Source organism: Acomys minous, assembly GCF_964271855.1.
Source record: "Acomys minous genome assembly, chromosome: 7".
In the NCBI taxonomy this organism is placed as follows: Eukaryota; Metazoa; Chordata; class Mammalia; order Rodentia; family Muridae; genus Acomys; species Acomys minous.
Genome location: NC_140488.1, coordinates 109,530,034 through 109,543,455, shown reverse-complemented (window position 1 = coordinate 109,543,455; position 13,422 = coordinate 109,530,034). Strand labels below are relative to the sequence as shown.

The window sequence follows — 13,422 nt, the reverse complement described above, 5'->3', positions numbered from 1 at the left end:
CGGAGAAAGAGAGAAAGAGGTAAGAGAGAGAGGGAGTAAGGGGGTAAGAGGGGGAGAGATAAGATAGGTCTGTCCTTTTCTATACTGGCCATGGCCGCACCCCCATGGCAGGTAGGCAACGACATCACAGGTAGGCCGACTGAAGCAGAATCCTAGCATCCTGGATGATAGTGCTATCTACAACTGCAAAGTAAATAGGAACAATTCTGTTTTCTTTCTAAGTTAAAGGAGATTCTTTCAAGCTGAAAGCGGTAATAAAATGATTAGAGATAAAGGCTTTTAAACGTTTGTAGTAAGTTCAAAGTTTAGATATTAAAGAATACAAATTGCAAATTCAAATGACTGTAGATAACTTATGTTTATAGATCATTATCAGACACAGTACATTTTTATAGATCTTCCTTACTTCAAAGGAAGTGGTCCCTTGATTGTTTTATAAGCTGTATATGGATTGACTGTTACAGGCCTTTTTGGTAATACTGTGGTAAGAACATTTCTATCCATGTAACATAGCTTTTAGAATGTACAATATGGTATTAGCATAAAAGATACACTTTTATATTGTACAACAAATATGGAGAACTTAATCAGTTAGTGTAATACTGCCTTCTTCTGTCTTAAGACTCCTGAGCAGTGAAAGGTGATAGACTATAAACAATGAAACATGGAAAACAAACAAGTCATTTACTTGGAGACAGGAAATGCTTCCTACCAAATAAATTTAGACCTCTCTTTCTGTGCTTTAAAATTGCTTTATAAGTTGTACATTTTAAAAAAGAATATATTAATGTTTAAAAGCTTTGAAAACTATTATAAGTACTAAAATGTATCCCTTTTGAAGTGAAAAAGGTTAAGTCTATATTTTACTATGCAAAAGTATATATGGAAATATTGAAAGCTCACTTCAATCTGTGATGATTTTGTTTCCTATGAGCAACTTTTTGTTTCTCAGAGTAAACAGATGAAACACAAACACACTCCCTAACACATGGAAAATAGGCTTTGATAGTGACAATTTAGGGCATCTAAGATACAAAGACAAGGAAAAAAAGCTTTTAAGTCTTGGAATATTTGGCAGACTTCGAAGATTTTCTCTTAAATATTTTTAGTAACTACAAGAAAGTGTGTGCAGACCTTATATGTAACATCCTTTGACAGTCTGTTTCATCTTATTTTAAAGGAGAGACCCCCATGCTCTACTTCCATGATGGCAACACTGCCTCCATTAGAGGGGACTTCTACCTCCACTTCAACTTCTTATTTTTCCCCCAGTTCAATCCCTTTCCGTTTGTCTATGAACAGTTATGGAGACAAAAGCCTCTCTGACTCCGGGGAGCCACTGGACCCAGGTAATGCTGCCTGCTTTTAAAGGAAATGGGCCTTGTACTCCTGCCATTTTCATACTTATCTTAAGATAAGTCAGAGACGTAGGTCAGTGGTGTAATATAGGACTTGCTTAATGTGGCTTCAGCCCTGGGATCGATTCCCAGCACTGGAAATAAAGGAAGCACTTGGCCTTGTTCCAGTTGGTTCTACTCTCCTCTCCCTAGTTAGAGGCTGGCATCTTTAATTGGAGCTGCAATCTGTCTACACCATACACCACTCACCACAGTGGCAACTGTGGAGCAATGGGAGATATATGCAGAATCATTTTAGGCCTGTACATTTCATGAAGTAGGTAGGAATTATAGTCTTTATTCCTGGTAAGAGAAACAAGGCTCAAAAAGATGGAGCGACTTTCCTCTAGTCATCCAGCTGATGACTGGAGAGGACAGGATGCAAATGGAATTTCTGTCCCACAGCTGGAAGGAATCATAGTGCTTATGAGCTTATAGGTATGCAGCTGAATTGATCTAAGTTACATGCTAAGTCTGGTACTTCTAAACCAAGGGACTAACTTAATGTCCCAAAGCCTCAGTTTCTTTACCTTTGAAATGGGTTTGATAATACTGAATTTAAAGTTTGGCAAGATGGCACAGAAGACATAGGCCCTTGCTATGTATGACTGATAACCTAAGTTTGACCTCTGGAGCCCACTTAAAGGTTAAAAGAGAGAACTGGCAGACTATGTAATGTCTCATGTGATGCACTGTATACACATATATTGTACATAAACAATAATAATTCAAAAACTTAAATAAATGCATAAGTGAGTGGTTGTGTGGATTAAGTGAGATCCAGCATGTAAAATACGTGGTAATGTATTCAACATCTCTATATACCCTTTTCTAAATACACTTAACATCATTAATGCCTCTGCCTCATTGCATATTAGCTATAGACTTTATTAATTAAATTACAACCTGAATCTTTTACTATTCTATATCTCTTATACTCTGCTGTCTCTTCTGATCATATAAATCTTTAACCTTTTACTAGTATGTACCTCTTCAACATGATTCTCAGTAGGAGAATCTGTCTGTTACTACAAATGTACATTTGACTATAAACTCATGACCAAGAGATCAGAAGGTCTGGGGATTAAAGTGTGAAACCAAAGGTGAGATGGCACAGAGGTTAAAAGCTTTTGCTGTGAAGACCTGGGGACCTGGGTTTCATTCCTGATTTTCACATAAAGGTGGAAGGAGAAAATTGGCTCTACAAACTAGTTCTCTGGCCCTCACACACACACCATATCATCCAGGCACGCATACACACATATCAAAGACACATACACACACACACACACACACACACACACACACACACACACACACACACACTACTGAAAATGAAACAAGAGTCAGGGATAAAGCATGGCAGAGAGGATGTTTTGTATCTTTGAGGAACCTAGGGAAATGACTGAAATAATAAAGGACCAGGGTCCCAGGCAAGAGCAGAGCATGGACTAGTCAGTATAAGCAGGACATCGATCATGGGCTGTATCTGACATGCACCTCTCCGAGAGTTCACTTTGAAATAAGAGTCAGCCACAGATGGTGCTTTTTAACCCTAGACATAAGAAGATGAGAAGTTGGCAGAGAGCATGGGAAGAGCTTGAGGGAGTGTGGGGTGGAGATGATTATATTTCATTGTGTAGATGTTTGAACTTCTCAAAAATAAAATTTTCAGAAACATTTAAAAATGTTTAAAGTAGGAGCATATTCTGCCAAGCAATGTGTTCAGAGACAAGTTTATGGTTTAGGAAAGTCATTTCACACTTCAGTAGATTTCAGTATGGAGTGATATATAATTTTATAATTTTGTAGCTTGAGTAAGTAAGAATTAAAGTTTAAATTAAACTATGGCTAAATTTTATTTAAAAAGAAAAGCATTTGAGAGTCAGACACACAAAGAGAGGGACTATATACATTCTAGACAAAGAACAAAGTAGAGAAAAAGATTTGGGTGCAATATATAAGAAAAGAAAAGGCAACCAATATGAATAGAAGATACAGCAGGAAAATTCAGGTGAATATGTTACCAGAGAACGAAACTATAAGAAACAATTCTTCGTTTTATAGGTTAGAGGAGACTTATCTGGATTGAATATTTTTCCTCAGTCTAAGGGGTTTTTACCTGATGTGTTCCAGTCAAATTGATAAGCACTTCTGGGTCATTGTAGACTATAGGGAGATCAGAACAGAAGTAGGAAGAACACTTGTCATTTAGAAGGACCAATATTAGTAACAATGAACTCAGGAAATGAATATCAGAGAGAAGAATATTTTAAATGCAAAGTACTTGTCAGAGCCCAAATAAAAGAGCTTGCTGAATTCCCAGTGCATTTGGCATCATGGAGAATACCAGCAACATCAACACAAGAAGTTCTAGGGAAAGATCTGGGTAGAAGCCAGAGTGTTACTAGTTAAGGCATGAATGGAGAATGAGGAAGTGAAGAGGAGCTAAGCTCTGTAGATCATTAGTTTGCCTATTTGGTTATGAGGCAGCCCAAAGAATTAGGCTAGCTGCTTGAGGGAACTGTGAGGCCAATGGAAAACTATGTGTAAGTCAATGGAGGTGAGCCAGTAGTCCAGGAGAGGATGGTAGCACTGGAGACAAGATGTAGAGGTCTCAAAACACTTGAGAGACTGGCACGCAGAACAGTCTTTGGTAGCAGAGACCATATACTACATTTTGTAAGAAAATGAGAAGTTGGATGCAAAAGTGTATATATAGGTGGAGAGAGGGTGGGGGGGAGAGAGAGAGAGAGAGAGAAGAGAGAGGGAGGGATGGAGGGAGGGGGAGGGAGGGAGAGAGGGAGAGGGGAAGAGAGAGAGAGAAGAGAAGAGAAGAGGGGGAGAGACAGCGCTTCATCTTTCAATAATATTTCCTTATAATATTCATCTAGGTTAGGAGATAGAAAACTGTGTCTCATGAAAATGTATGGAAACCCAGGCATCCCAGTTCACTTGTGTACTATAAGAGGCTGCTTTCATACTAAAATGTCAGAAGTTGGGGCTGAAGAGAAAGGCCAGCAATTAAGAGCACTTGGTCTTGCAGAAGACCAAAGTTGAGGTCCCAGCACCCATGTTGGATATCCATGTTGGACAGTTCACAATGACCTGTAACCTCAGATGCAGGGAACAAGACACCCTTTTTCTAGCTCCACCCCCAGTAATCATTTTTCATTAAAATTTCAGATGTTAAGGACAGCCATACAGTCCTTGTCTTTACTTAGCATCTGAAACCTTCAAAACCATCCTCAGATGTTAACAGTATTGCCTTGGTATTGATCGAACTGAGTGATTCAGTTGGAGTTACCATCGAGTCAAACAGGATTCCAGACATGGGAGCTAGACACCAGAAGAGTCAATGATGCTTACTTTCCTCTCATTTTCATAGGGTTAGCTCAACATAGATTAAAATAGATGGGAAATCTTCAACAGGAGCTAATTTCTTGTGTCTTTCTCTACTTCTTTGCTTTATTAGTATTGGGCTTTGTTTTCTTCCCCTCTCCCTGTATTTCCACCCACCCCTTAGAAGTCTACTCATTTTTTCATGCATTATACAAGTAAAATCTTTCCTGATTCCCAATAGCATTTTATGTTTTTTCTTTACCCAGTATCCTATGTTCTACATCCCTTCTAGAGTATGAGTTTATTGAGAGTTAACAGTTACCACTTCCTCATGAACACACACACACACACACACACACACACACACACACACACACACGTTTTTATACCTTCAATATAGATCATTAAAATACAGAAATAATGAGTATTTAAGTTTTCTCTGTAAATTATCTCTTATGGAAATGTAAAATGAGCACACATTTGAGTGAAAGTATTTAAAAGGGAGTATTGAGTGGGCGCTGACGTTTTTAATGGAAATTTCCTCAGGAAGCACCCCAGATGGTTGATGATTAAAAAAAAGAAAGAAAGAAAGAAAAGAAAAAGAGAATGACAAATGGACAATGGTGTAAATTCAAATAGAGCCAATTGTCAATTGTTTGGAATTGTTTTTGAGAGTTCTAAGTATTTATATTAGTTTTTCATTGCTACATAAAGATGATCAAATTTAACAGGTCAAAATAACAGATATTTATTATTTGACATAACTCTAAGAGTTGAGAATTCAGGAGGAGCTTGGCGTAGTACTTCGTCCTTAGACTTTGCTGAACTTGTGCTATTAAATGAGATGGTAGTATCTAGAAGCTTGACTGGACTTCTGCCTCCTTCATGTGACAGTTAGCAAGTCACTTCATATCCTAAAAGAAATGTTCACAATATGGCTTCTAGAGCAAGAAGTCACAAAGAGAGAAGGCATGCATGTGTGACCAAGAAACTAAAGTGAAAAGTGATGTCACAGTTATGTCCACTTTGCTTGATTGGTCATACACATAGAATTCAACCCCATACTGTCTGCATGGAGAACTAGACTGAAGAAAGAATAGCAGGGCAGTGTGGGGCAGACTGTATTGGTCTGAAGGCGATACAGCTTAGCTGAGAAGTATCTATTCCAAAGGAATAGTGTTTGTGTGTCTTTGTGAATGAAGTTGGTGCTGCATGATTGGCAACAGAGTGGTTCACCATTAACTATGAGCTTTGAAAATGTGCTGCCCCTATGAATGACTACTGTTCAACCTCCAATCAGAAGACTAAAGGGGCCTTGGACGAAGTCACACCCCATGATATACTGTAGAGCAATTGTTTTTGTTCACTTGCTTTTCTCATTTCTGTTAAGATCTGAGTTTGACTTTTTCCTTTCACTTACTCAGATTATTTTGAAGATAAAATGAACAGAGAGACAGAGACAGAGACAGAAACAGAGACAGAAAATTCTTCAGCAGTGGATTCAGAAAACCTTAGTGAAACTACTGACATCCTAAATATGGTAATTATTCCTGTCTAGATATGAGTTGTGTGAATTTTAGTTCCTCATGAAGTGTGTAATACTTTCTATATTTTGTATGTCGAAAGCTGATTTTTGTTAATATTCAATTATACATATTAATATTAGTGAGTTTCACTGTGACATTTCCATACCTGTGCCAGGCTTTGATCATGTGTACCATTCCTTTACCCTCACTTGCCCTATTCTCACTCCCTTCTGCCAGCGCCCTTCCTATTCCCTTAACAGTCTCTGAAGGGACCTAAGTCTGTATAGGCCAAGCATGGCAAACATGGCTCTGGCAGGCCTTGCCCTTCTCCCCTATTCCCTCGGCCTTGCTAAAAACCATTAGAATACATCCCTAACGCTAGCCACCAAGGTCTAGTCCCTTATTTGGCACATCCTCATCCTGAGGCTGACTACCAAGGTCTAGCCATCAAAGTGTTGAAATCCAGCCATCAATAGCCCCCTTTGGCTACCTTAATTAACATAGCCAATTAAAATGAAGCACCTTATCCTAACAGGGTTTCCTCTTGTACCTTTATAAACTGTCATTTGCCTATGTGCCACATCTGTCTCCTCTATCCAAAGATGGTCCTTTGTCCCCCAGGAAAATACTCCTTTCTCCCCTCTATCTCCTGTCCTTATCTCTTATAACCCGCCCTTTGTCCCTCTAGGGCAAATAAGTCTTCATTGTGTTTACAACTTGTTCTTGGGGTGTCCTAAGCTAACACTGATCCCTTCATGCTACCTTGAAATATTTTTTGATCTCTGATGGTCACTGAAAACTATTATTTAAACTCCATGTGTTTGTGTAATGAGTATAGTTTTTCTTGTTATTGCTGTTATATTCTTTTTTATTCTATGTGGTCTGATAAGATGTCAGGAATAAAATTGTTTTGAATTTTTTTATTCTTATTTTTTGAGACAGGGTTTGGCTGTCCTAGACTCACTGTAGACCAGGCTGCCCTTGAATTCACTGTGATTCACCTGCCTCTGCCTCCCTGAAGGCTGGGATTAAAAGTGTGTGCCACCACGCCCAGCATTATTTTTGGATTTTGTACAGTTTCCTTTATGGCCTTACTTATGGCTGATGTCAAGAAATGTGCATTCTACATCTGTTGAAATATATGGTGAATCCATTTGATCTGTAGTGTAATTTATCTCTAACATTACTATGCTGATTGCTTGGCTAAGAATACAATACTGAAGTCACCACTATTATTGTGTTGGAGCCAGCTTTATTTTTAAAAAATTGAGTGCTTTAGTATTTGCACTTCTCTCTCTCTCTCTCCCTCCCTCTCTCTCTCTCTCTCTCTCTCCCTCCCTCTCTCTCTCTCTCTCTGTGTGTGTGTGTGTGTGTGTGTGTGTGTGTAATGTCTTTTTGATGAATTGGTCCCTTGATCAATATGTAATGATAGTCTTGGTTTCTAGTTTAGATTTTCAGTATTTTTTTGTAGATATTTGTATAGCTACTTCTGCTTATGTTCAGATCTCATTCACTTTGAATAAATTTCCATTGCTTTCAGTTCTCTCTGTTTTATTGATGCAGAGATATTTTTTGCATAAAGCGTACTGCTCATTATTTTTTAAATTCAGTCACACAATTGGTGTCTTTTAATTGATAAATTAACACCATTTACATTCAGGTTATTATTGAAAGGTATGTATATGTTGCTGATTTACTTCTTTCAAAAAATCAGTTTATTTCTTCTTGTCTTAGAATGTCTTTCTTTCATTCCAGAAGTGATGGTTAACTATGCTGATAATATTTCTCATATGTATATCTATTCTTATATTGAGATGTATTCTTTTCATGCTCTCATGGTTGTGTTTCCCCTTTTCCTCTTCTAGGTGTAGGATTGCTTTTGTCTTCTGAGATGCTGATCTATTGGTTATGACCTTAGATTAGTACATGCTTATCTTGGAATATCTCCTTTGATTTTGATGGATAAATTTAGAAGTTTGTTAGGTCATGCCAGGGATTTCCAAAAACCCTGAGTACCAAATTCTGAATTAGTGGAGTTCACTGAACCATTTTGTCTTTCATTTCCCTTCACAAGGTGTACCCTTTCCCCCCTGCCAACTGCCATGTGATTGGTCTTAGGACACCTCTTTCCTCACACTTCTATTTCCAAACTCCATCCATCTCCAAGAATCTGTCACTCCAGTATTACATTGCACCACTCTCTACTACTCACTCCAGTACTCCACTACTCACTCCAGTACTCCTCTACTCACTCCTGTACTCCACTACTCACTCCAGTACTCCACTACTCACTCCTGTACTCCACTACTCACTCCAGTACTCCTCTACTCACTCCAGTACTCCACTACTCACTCCTGTACTCCACTACTCACTCCTGTACTCCACTACTCACTTCTGTACTCCTCTACTCACTCCAGTACTCCACTACTCACTCCTGTACTCCACTACTCACTCCAGTACTCCACTACTCACTCCTGTACTCCACTACTCACTCCTGTACTCCACTACTCACTCCAGTACTCCACTACTCACTCCAGTACTCCACTACTCACTCCTGTACTCCACTACTCACTCCAGTACTCCACTACTCACTCCTGTACTCCACTACTCACTCCTGTACTCCACTACTCACTCCTGTACTCCACTACTCACTTCTGTACTCCTCTACTCACTCCAGTACTCCACTACTCACTCCTGTACTCCACTACTCACTCCTGTACTCCACTACTCACTCCAGTACTCCACTACTCACTCCTGTACTCCACTACTCACTCCAGTACTCCACTACTCACTCCTGTACTCCACTACTCACTCCAGTACTCCACTACTCACTCCAGTACTCCACTACTCACTCCAGTACTCCACTACTCACTCCAGTACTCCACTACTCACTCCTGTACTCCACTACTCACTCCAGTACTCCACTACTCACTCCTGTACTCCACTACTCACTCCTGTACTCCACTACTCACTCCTGTACTCCACTACTCACTTCTGTACTCCTCTACTCACTCCAGTACTCCACTACTCACTCCTGTACTCCACTACTCACTCCTGTACTCCACTACTCACTCCAGTACTCCACTACTCACTCCTGTACTCCACTACTCACTCCAGTACTCCACTACTCACTCCTGTACTCCACTACTCACTCCAGTACTCCACTACTCACTCCAGTACTCCACTACTCACTCCAGTACTCCACTACTCACTCCTGTACTCCACTACTCACTCCTGTACTCCACTACTCACTCCTGTACTCCACTACTCACTCCAGTACTCCACTACTCACTCCAGTACTCCACTACTCACTCCAGTACTCCACTACTCACTCCAGTACTCCACTACTCACTCCTGTACTCCACTACTCACTCCTGTACTCCACTACTCACTCCAGTACTCCACTACTCACTCCAGTACTCCACTACTCACTCCTGTACTCCACTACTCACTCCACTACTCCACTACTCACTCCTGTACTCCACTACTCACTCCAGTACCCCACTACTCACTCCTGTACTCCACTACTCACTCCTGTACTCCACTACTCACTCCAGTACTCCTCTACTCACTCCAGTACTCCTCTACTCACTCCTGTACTCCACTACTCACTCCAGTACTCCACTACTCACTCCAGTACTCCACTACTCACTCCTGTACTCCACTACTCACTCCAGTACTCCACTACTCACTCCAGTACTCCACTACTCACTCCTGTACTCCACTACTCACTCCTGTACTCCACTACTCACTCCTGTACTCCACTACTCACTCCAGTACTCCACTACTCACTCCTGTACTCCACTACTCACTCCTGTACTCCACTACTCCACTACTCACTCCTGTACTCCACTACTCACTCCAGTACCCCACTACTCAATCCTGTACTCCACTACTCACTCCTGTACTCCACTACTCACTCCAGTACTCCTCTACTCACTCCAGTACTCCTCTACTCACTCCTGTACTCCACTACTCACTCCAGTACTCCACTACTCACTCCAGTACTCCACTACTCACTCCTGTACTCCACTACTCACTCCAGTACTCCACTACTCACTCCAGTACTCCTCTACTCACTCCAGTACTCCACTACTCACTCCTGTACTCCACTACTCACTCCAGTACTCCACTACTCACTCCTGTACTCCACTACTCACTCCAGTACTCCTCTACTCACTCCAGTACTCCACTACTCACTCCTGTACTCCACTACTCACTCCAGTACTCCACTACTCACTCCTGTACTCCACTACTCACTCCACTACTCCACTACTCACTCCTGTACTCCACTACTCACTCCAGTACCCCACTACTCACTCCTGTACTCCACTACTCACTCCTGTACTCCACTACTCACTCCAGTACTCCTCTACTCACTCCAGTACTCCTCTACTCACTCCTGTACTCCACTACTCACTCCAGTACTCCACTACTCACTCCAGTACTCCACTACTCACTCCTGTACTCCACTACTCACTCCAGTACTCCACTACTCACTCCAGTACTCCACTACTCACTCCTGTACTCCACTACTCACTCCTGTACTCCACTACTCACTCCTGTACTCCACTACTCACTCCAGTACTCCACTACTCACTCCAGTACTCCACTACTCACTCCTGTACTCCACTACTCACTCCAGTACTCCACTACTCACTCCAGTACTCCACTACTCATTCCTGTACGCCACTACTCACTCCTGTACTCCACTACTCACTCCTGTACTCCACTACTCACTCCAGTACTCCACTACTCACTCCTGTACTCCACTACTCACTCCTGTACTCCACTACTCCACTACTCACTCCTGTACTCCACTACTCACTCCAGTACCCCACTACTCAATCCTGTACTCCACTACTCACTCCTGTACTCCACTACTCACTCCAGTACTCCTCTACTCACTCCAGTACTCCTCTACTCACTCCTGTACTCCACTACTCACTCCAGTACTCCACTACTCACTCCAGTACTCCACTACTCACTCCTGTACTCCACTACTCACTCCAGTACTCCTCTACTCACTCCAGTACTCCACTACTCACTCCTGTACTCCACTACTCACTCCAGTACTCCACTACTCACTCCAGTACTCCACTACTCACTCCAGTACTCCTCTACTCACTCCAGTACTCCACTACTCACTCCAGTACTCCACTACTCACTCCAGTACTCCACTACTCACTCCTGTACTCCACTACTCACTCCAGTACTCCACTACTCACTCCAGTACTCCACTACTCACTCCTGTACTCCACTACTCACTCCAGTACTCCACTACTCACTCCTGTACTCCACTACTCACTCCAGTACTCCACTACTCACTCCAGTACTCCTCTACTCACTCCAGTACTCCTCTACTCACTCCTGTACTCCACTACTCACTCCAGTACTCCACTACTCACTCCAGTACTCCACTACTCACTCCTGTACTCCACTACTCACTCCAGTACTCCACTACTCACTCCAGTACTCCACTACTCACTCCTGTACTCCACTACTCACTCCTGTACTCCACTACTCACTCCTGTACTCCACTACTCACTCCAGTACTCCACTACTCACTCCAGTACTCCACTACTCACTCCTGTACTCCACTACTCACTCCAGTACTCCACTACTCACTCCAGTACTCCACTACTCACTCCTGTACTCCACTACTCACTCCTGTACTCCACTACTCACTCCTGTACTCCACTACTCACTCCAGTACTCCACTACTCACTCCTGTACTCCACTACTCACTCCTGTACTCCACTACTCACTCCTGTACTCCACTACTCACTCCTGTACTCCACTACTCCACTACTCACTCCTGTACTCCACTACTCACTCCAGTACCCCACTACTCAATCCTGTACTCCACTACTCACTCCAGTACTCCTCTACTCACTCCAGTACTCCACTACTCACTCCAGTACTCCACTACTCACTCCAGTACTCCACTACTCACTCCAGTACTCCACTACTCACTCCAGTACTCCACTACTCACTCCAGTACTCCACTACTCACTCCTGTACTCCACTACTCACTCCTGTACTCCACTACTCCACTACTCACTCCAGTACTCCACTACTCACTCCTGTACTCCACTACTCACTCCAGTACTCCACTACTCACTCCTGTACTCCACTACTCACTCCAGTACTCCACTACTCACTCCAGTACTCCACTACTCACTCCTGTACTCCACTACTCACTCCTGTACTCCACTAGTCACTCCAGTACTCCACTACTCACTCCAGTACTCCACTACTCACTCCAGTACTCCACTACTCACTCCAGTACTCCACTACTCACTCCTGTACTCCACTACTCACTCCAGTACTCCACTACTCACTCCTGTACTCCACTACTCACTCCTGTACTCCACTACTCACTCCAGTACTCACTACTCACTCCAGTACTCCACTACTCACTCCACTACTCCACTACTCACTCCAGTACTCCACTACTCACTCCAGTACTCCACTACTCACTCCAGTACTCCACTACTCACTCCAGTACTCCTCTACTCACTCCAGTACTCCACTACTCACTCCAGTACTCCACTACTCACTCCAGTACTCCACTACTCACTCCAGTACTCCACTACTCACTCCAGTACTCCACTACTCACTCCAGTACTCCACTACTCACTCCTGTACTCCACTACTCACTCCAGTACTCCACTACTCACTCCAGTACTCCACTACTCACTCCAGTACTCCACTACTACCTAAACAAGTAGAGGACTACTGTTTTGTCTCTAATATGGAGAAGCTGAAAGGCACTGGGTTGCTTTAAGCAAGATCTTGGGTATCAAGTCTATTTGTGAAGTTCTAGGTAGCTTTTCTATCCTGACATCACTAGTATGGCAGTTGTGAATGAATTATATTAATGTCTGAGTTTACTTGCATCCATTATTCATATATAGTTTTTCTATTTTATCTAGAACATATATTTTTATTTGTTTCAGACACATATGATGAGCCTGAGTTCCAATGAGAAGTCATTAAAATTTTCACCAATTCAAAAACAACAGGTACAACTCATAGTTGTTGTTGTTATTATTATTATTGGTATTGTTGTTATTGTTGTCATGGTTAAGAACAGTTTTAATTGTCTTTCTTTGAGAACTTTTTGGAAAGAAGACGAAAAGGTAATCATTCAT

The 13,422-nt window shown here is 41.9% G+C and overlaps 1 protein-coding gene across 3 annotated transcripts in view; it reads left to right on the top strand.

The window, feature by feature from the left end:
- RPGR (retinitis pigmentosa GTPase regulator) overlaps positions 1–13,422 on the top strand; it is a 61,447-nt gene that overhangs the window by 27,997 nt on the left and 20,028 nt on the right. For all 3 annotated transcript variants that reach the window (XM_084788994.1, XM_084788992.1, XM_084788993.1), the window contains exons 11-13: positions 1,181–1,349; positions 6,164–6,279; positions 13,228–13,293. In XM_084788994.1, coding sequence (XP_084645120.1) covers positions 1,181–1,349; positions 6,164–6,279; positions 13,228–13,293 — 351 coding nt within the window. The remainder of the gene's footprint in view (positions 1–1,180; positions 1,350–6,163; positions 6,280–13,227; positions 13,294–13,422) is intronic.